Source organism: Alosa alosa, chromosome 17 (assembly GCF_017589495.1).
Source record: "Alosa alosa isolate M-15738 ecotype Scorff River chromosome 17, AALO_Geno_1.1, whole genome shotgun sequence".
Lineage (NCBI taxonomy): Eukaryota > Metazoa > Chordata > Actinopteri > Clupeiformes > Clupeidae > Alosa > Alosa alosa.
In genome coordinates this window covers 27,960,718-27,967,974 of record NC_063205.1, presented here as the reverse complement: position 1 = coordinate 27,967,974, position 7,257 = coordinate 27,960,718, and the positions used below count along the sequence as shown (strand labels likewise).

At 40.4% G+C, this 7,257-nt stretch overlaps 1 protein-coding gene across 1 annotated transcript; it reads left to right on the top strand.

Annotated features, from left to right (window-relative positions):
- Window positions 1-237: 237 nt before the first annotated feature.
- On the top strand, window positions 238-1,567 carry si:dkey-61f9.2 (C-type lectin lectoxin-Phi1). Its single transcript, XM_048267616.1, has 2 exons — window positions 238-325; window positions 1,200-1,567. The coding sequence occupies exons 1-2, from the start codon at window positions 283-285 to the stop codon at window positions 1,565-1,567; spliced, it is 411 nt and encodes a 136-aa protein (XP_048123573.1). The 5' UTR covers window positions 238-282.
- Window positions 1,568-7,257: the final 5,690 nt, after the last annotated feature.

Genomic DNA, 7,257 nt, shown 5'->3' with positions numbered 1-7,257 from the left:
CATGTGAGCTAATGATGGCATTCTGGTCTCTGCCTAGTACCTAGTAATTCCTCTAGGTACACATTGATTAATGAAGACAAGAGTTGGTGTGAGGCTCAGAAATATTGCAGAGAGAATTACACTGACCTGGTAAGCATCATAAACACAGAGCAGAACAACGCTGTACATGTATATGCCAAAAGGGAGACAACTAACAATTATTGGATTGGTTTGGAGTGGTCTAATGGAGGACAGTCAGGATATAAGAACTGGAGCAATAAAGCTTCACTTTGCGATAGATGGATGCCAGGAACCGCCAGCAACACAACACTCATCTGCTACAAAGGTACATATTTTAACATTGCCAGTGTGACTGTGAGCGTGCATGTCAGTGCATGTGTCTGTAAAATATAGTGTGCAGTGCCAGTGTATGTTTGTGTCAGTACAAACTTGAGTGTGCCAGTATAGTCTGTGTAGACAATTTTGGGAGGGTGGGCAAATGCGCGGTGAAATGTCTGCATGTCAACAGGTCACAGATTATGTCTTTAGGTTATAGCCTTTATGCCTCAAGAGATGGCATATCATATACCCCGGGCCTCGTTTGTAGGTCTATCTAGTTCAGACCTAGCCTAACCTACTGTCCAAATAACTCAGAATGATATTTATTTTTCTTTATATTATTGCATTTTGGATTTCACATTATCCATTCATTAAGTCAACATTGTCTTTGAAATCCCTGAAATATTTCAAAATACGATATAATGTTCATTTAGCAAGTGACTATGCTTGCTTTTTTTTCCTTTTACAGGTCACTTCCCAATTAGAATAATGAATGAACGCACAAGTAGACAGACCAATCTGAATAGCATACTTTGAAATGTAATTATGTAATTTAATTTAGTTTTGATTCCAAATTCACACCCATTCTTCTCAGTTCTCATCACACTGATATCACTCAAAGCTGAACTGAACTGAAAAAAGGCAGCCCTGTGAAGGCCATGTGTTGAAATGACTCTTGCCCTCTTACGCTGTTATGTATTTTTTTCCTTTTGTTTATGTAAAGTACATTGAATTACCTCCATGTATGAATATGCACTTACCTTGCCTTGCCTTACCAGTGTGAAAAAAAGTTGCCTCATTTGGCAAGAATGGCTATTCAGATATTATAAAATTAAGTCTGCCTTTGATATGTCAGAGCTTATTTATTGTTGTTCTTTCAGACCACATCCATATCAGTAACGTTAGCATGACCTGGGAGGAGTCTCTGGAATACTGTCGGGGATTCAACGGCTCTTTCTGCATTCTGTCAGAAAAAGAGCAACTGGCCGCCAAGAGGCTGATGAGAAGGCTCAACATCACAGAACCGTTGTGGGTGGGTCTGCAGCAGAGTAGCTTCCTCGGGTTCTGGGTCTGGACCATTGGAGAGACACTGGCCTGGAACAACTGGAAGGGTGGGCAGGTGCCCCGGCTGCCCCTCTCCCATCACTGTGGTGCCCTGACGTCCGAGAAGGATGATTTCAAGTGGGCTGACATCAACTGCATGACCAAGCAGCGGGCTCTTTGTTACGACTGGGTTGTCAATGAGTAATGGTTGTGCAGAGCTGTGTACAGAATGTAAATAATAATGATTACATTTCTAATATATTATAATATGTAAATCTAATAATATCGGAAAGCTTAGGATCCGCTCTGTCACGTGACGTGTGTAATATCTGTGTGCAATACAACAAAGAAGGAGGGGTGTGAATTTGGTCACAATTTGCATCCGTTGGGATCTACGTTTTTTTAATTGACATGCAACTTTTAATTGTTATTTTATTGAATTCTACAGAGAGAGGTGATGTAGTTATACTTACTAAGCTCTGACATCGCTCACTTTATAAGGCAAAGTCAAATAAACTGTTTTTCTATCACTGTGAGATGGAATCTTGAAAAAGATGTATATATCATATTTATTTTATTTGCATAATTTATTGTATATCTACATTAATTGTCTAGCTTTCCTTTCTATGTATTTTTGCTTGATTTTAACTATAAAATATACAGTAACAAACTCGTTCATAACTAGATGTACCGCATAGCGGTACAAAATATGACCGCCGCTCAGTCCTGTACATCCATTCCGCGAAAATAAATCACACTTCAATTTGTCTCCATATTTTACTCCATCCCCCACTCTTGAAACTTTTGTGTATGCTTGTTTGGCATGCCTGAGTGTGTGTGTGCGGCTGCACAGAAAGTAGCCTACTGGTGCTGAAAAGGTGAATAGATTGTAGAATAGCCAAAGAAGATGTAGCATTGTTAAATCTCTAAACAATCACAAGTAGGGCAGTTCATCACAGTTCATCCATTGCAACTGGATTGATGAAAGGTCACTTACACCTGTAGGCTACATTGTATTTGGGAAAAAACAAAAGGTATCAGCATAATGTTATTTATTTATTTATTTATTTTTATGTATTTATAAACAAAAACATCTCTGTCAGTTCCATGCCGTTTTCAACAGCTATCAAAAACAAAGGTCATTTTTGGATGGATGGATTTTTTTGTGAATGTTTCTTCTTCTACATAAGATTTTAGTCATCTTTAGTTCATGTAATACTTTATTGTCAAAGCACAAATTAAGTAACAGTAGTCTGAAACGTTATTGTTAATGCACAAATTAAGTAACAGTAGTCTGAAACGAAATGCTGTTTTACATCTAACCAGTGGTGCAAATAACTGACATGTCCAAATGGGCCTTGATGAAATCGTCGCTAGACTGTTCATACACATTTTAACGGGCCAAAGTTGAAGAGCTTTTGTCCGTTATTGTTAGTTGCAAATATAGGCCGATTCATGTTCCCTTGCATTGTGTAACTGAGGTCCATGGCTAGTCTGGCTTTCATCAGACCAAGCTCAATCTTTTAAGAAATCAAAAAATAAATAGCGGGCAGATCAGGCTGGGTTCACCCAGCCTAGTCCATAGGCACCCGGTATTGTTTAATTTTCAGATTGAGATATACACGCTCTGGCTATTCTAAATGCAAAAATGCATTAGGGAGTTATGACAAAACTGTAACTAACAAACTAGATCCTAATAGAAAGCTGTTAGCTTCCCTAAGCTACAGGTAGGACTATAAGGTAGGCCTATTTACAACATAAATTGTCAATAGGCTATGCTGGCGACACAAATAAAATCTCCTTTGGAAACCAATGGCTTACGACTTACAGTATCAAGCGGACTTAAACTGCCATATCGTGGCGAAAAGTTGTAATAACATTCACGCAGCTCCATGAGTCAAGGAAAGCGCGAATGAAGTAGCCACTTCTAAATGGGACCCACTACACAGTAGCTTAAGGTGTGTTGCTAAAAGCAGCGATAATGAAATGAAGGTGTCATTGTTTGGATACTTCACACACACGTGTACGACAACTACCAAGCTGGAATCAAAGCACATCGATTCCCCTCTCACACCCTGCACGCACTTAAAACAAAATAAAAATGCGTCTCAGTCTCACGCATGTATAGGCAAAACTGTATCAGACCGGTGTAACGTTGGTAAATCTTCCATTGCACAGAATGATTTTGTAGCACGTGCAATAAATGACAGTCGAAAAGATACAAACAAGCGCTGCTATCAATTTGCTTGGTATAACCGCATTTTATAGTTTTCTACAAATGCAATCAATCAAATGGGCCTCCATCACTCAACCAACGCTTAACGGTAACATTACCTAGGTCCTTATTGATATTACAAGATTAACGTTATCTGCAGTAAAACCAAGCATGTCCGATAAACATCCTCAGATTTATTTCGGCTTCAAGAAGAAATGGGAATTACACTTCATGTGAACATCGTCCTGTCCTTATTAGATGTTCGCTGCGGTAAATTACAGTCCTTGTAGGAAGTGTCCATTGTTTTTCCCCAACCCACTTTTAACTTCCAACAAAATTATGTCTCACTGCAACGATGCGCCATCTAGTGGACAAACGACTACTTATCGCCAATACTGAAAATGCAGCCATGATGATGATGAATATTTATTTTGGCTTTCTTTTTATCCTACTGAATTTGTAATTATGTATCGGCCGTTCTAATACCGATAGTATGTGGGTGCCTGTGTGTGTGCATGTTTATATGTGTGCACCGCCATTTACAGGCCAATGAGTGTACAGTCACTAAATGTACACATAACCTAATTTTTTTAGACCCCCCATGGATGAAATTCTACGAAACTTGGCATACCCCCAGACCCCCAGAGAATGCCAGGTCAATCATACACATAAAATTTGGTGCAGTTCTGAACATCTTAACTGAAGATAGGGGCGATTAAAGCAGAATAATATTGCATTTTCATTTTTTAACGGGGGGGGGGGGTGCAAATCACAAATGAGTGATTATGAGCCAGGTTGATGTGGGCCCTTGAGACCAACATACCATAAAAGAGAACTGTGTCTGCCCACAGAGAACTGTGTCTTCCCTACCCTCCTTTCGGGGGGTCCAGTCCAGCGGGGGGGCTGCAGATCAAAACGAAAAATGACGGTTCCATGCTATCCATGTGGGGGTACATGCCCACCAAGTTTTGTGTACCCCGGTCTTTCAGTGTCCCGGGAATCCTTGTTGGTGTACGTCACTAAATGTACACATAAGTTATTTTATTGTAGGGCCCCATTGACCCAAAAGTACACAAAACTTGGCATGCATTCGAGGGTGTCATAATGATCCTACACTTTTAATTTCGTGCAGTTTTGACCTTGTCAGCCAGAGATATTGTGATGAAAACACCTAATTTTTTGCTTTTTAATTTTTTTAACTAGGTGGCTATACATGAAATAAGTGGTAATGGGATGGGTTGACATGCCCCCTTAAGACCAACATACAAAAAAAAAGGTGGACCTCCTAGGCCCTCACGGTTCTCAAGATATTCACAGAAAACTGTCTCCGACCACCTACAGGCCAGTTGGTGTATAGTAACATAAATTAATTTATTGTGTGGCCCCCCATGAACAGAATTCCACAAAACTTGGCGTGCATACAGAGGGTGTCATAATGATCCTACACTTCCAATTTTGTGCAGTTTTGACTATGTTAGGTCACAGATACCTTCATTTACACCCTCATTTTTACTTTTTTGTGTTTAACTAGGTGGCGCTATACATGAAATGAGTGGTTATGGAATGAGTTGACATGGCCCCTTGAGATCAACATACAAAAAAAAAAAAGTCCTCCTAAACCCTACGGTTTTCGAGATATTCACAGAAAACTGTGTCTGCCCTACCCTCCTTTCGGGGGGTCCAATTCAGCGGGGGGGCTACAGATCAAAACGAAAAACGATGGTTCCATGCTATCCATGTGGGGTTACATGTCCACCAAGTTTCGTGTACCCCGGTCTTTCAGTGTCCCGGGAATCATTGACGGAAATTTGGGCATGCGAAAAAGAAAAAAGCTCACACAGTAGACATATGTACGCTTGCATGCACATGCACATACGCAGGCACAAACACAAGCACGCACGCACACACACACACACACACACACACACACTCACTCACACACACACACACACACACACACACACACATAACATAAACATAACACAAACAATCAAGAATTTCTCAGAATTATAAACAGGCAAGATGGAAGTGGGGTTGTATAAAATGAATTTTACATGTGTAATCTATGAACTAATCATGTTTTGGTACTTGTTGTCTAGCAGATACCAGTGAGAATTGAGTGTGGATAATGCAATTTAGTGAGACAGTTAGAATCATATAGGCCTTTCAGCGTGATTTCTTTTTGTGGAAAAAATGTGCTGGACTGGGCGGCGGTCATATTTTGTACCGCTCTGCGGTACATCTAGTTTATTTATTTGACTTATGTGATAAATGCTTAATACAAGACATAACCTTCCAGACAGTATCTGTCAAAAACTGTTTGATTAGATTAGATTTCATTTTTTGCAGTGTGGGCAGTTATCGGGCAGCTATTTTGGGCAGAATTGCATGTGTGCAAGGCTTCATGACACCAATCTTGCTTCAGCGGTGAGAACACATGCATTGCAAAACATGAAGGGCTCTATCTTGCACTCTAGCGCAATTGACTTTGTATGCAGTACTTGCGCTTTTGCCTTTCCTATTTTTCAGTCAGCGCATATTGGAATTTTCCCTCCACAGGTACATGTGCGCCAACGGGGACGTGTTACAGCGCAAATGGTCCCGGTTGATATTTTGCAGTTTCAGAAAAGAATTCCGCCACAGACCAGGAACCTCCTGGTCTAAAGTCAGTAGTGCAAATTCAGATGCTATTTTAAGGGCGCATGCATGGCCACAGGCCTGCAGGAATGAATGCTATGCACACCGAAATACAGACACCCTGTGCACAGATGGAAACATTCAAAGCCTTGATAATATTTTCCATTTCCTGGGTTTGTTCGTGCATTGGTCAACTAAAAATTTAGTAGCCTATATAGTACATCTACATGCAATATCTTTACAATAACAACGCCTAATTTTGACCTATTAATTTGGACAACTTTATACAGCCCTATAAAGGCTAAAGTTACCTTTAGTTTTGTTCCAATTTACCTTTGTGTATGGCTTTAAACATTGTGTGTGCTTTAACATCAACCTATAAGCATTATTAAGGTTTTGACAAGCACCACAAATTTGCCTACCTTGTTGTAGCCCATCTGAAATAACACCAAGCTTTGCTATGTTCCCTCCATCCTTTCGTTGTTTTCAAAAAACGTTTTATATCCATGATGGCTTTGTGAATTTGCTTAAATAAGCTTATTATTTACCTGGATTCCTGGCCCGTACAGCCCCATCACCTGCCTATGACAACTCTGCCCGGATTCTGGCCTGTCTGCTGACCCACCACTTGCCCCCTGACAACTTTCTTTCCTGGACAATTCCGACGCCGGACTATTGCACTTTCTCTCACTAAATCATGATTAATGCTCTATCATACCGGATACGTAATCATCCCACCTCTTGTAACTTTCACCTCAGGTGCTTTAAACACCATGTCCTATTCTCCACACCTGACTGTCCGTATTGACCCTAGGCAGATGGGTCAGGCCCTTGAGTCGTGGATCTGCTCGAGGTTTCTTCCTATATGTATCTCCAATTCTAGGGAGTGTTTTTCCTCGCCCCTGTTACCCATTGGCCTTCCTTCTTTCTTTCTTCCTTTTCTTTTCTCCCTCTTTTCTTTTTCTCTCATTGCCTACATTCTGTAAAGCGCCACGATACATTTGTAATGTTTTGGCGCTATATAAGCACAATAAATTGAAATT

What these genes read in the sequence shown, in the direction of transcription:
- si:dkey-61f9.2 (XM_048267616.1), top strand. Translation starts at nt 283, where the DNA reads ATGCCAGGAACCGCCAGCAACACAACACTCATCTGCTACAAAG. An exon ending in AACACTCATCTGCTACAAAG is followed by an intron (nt 326 to 1,199) that starts GTACATATTTTA and finishes TTGTTCTTTCAG; the next exon opens with ACCACATCCATATCAGTAAC.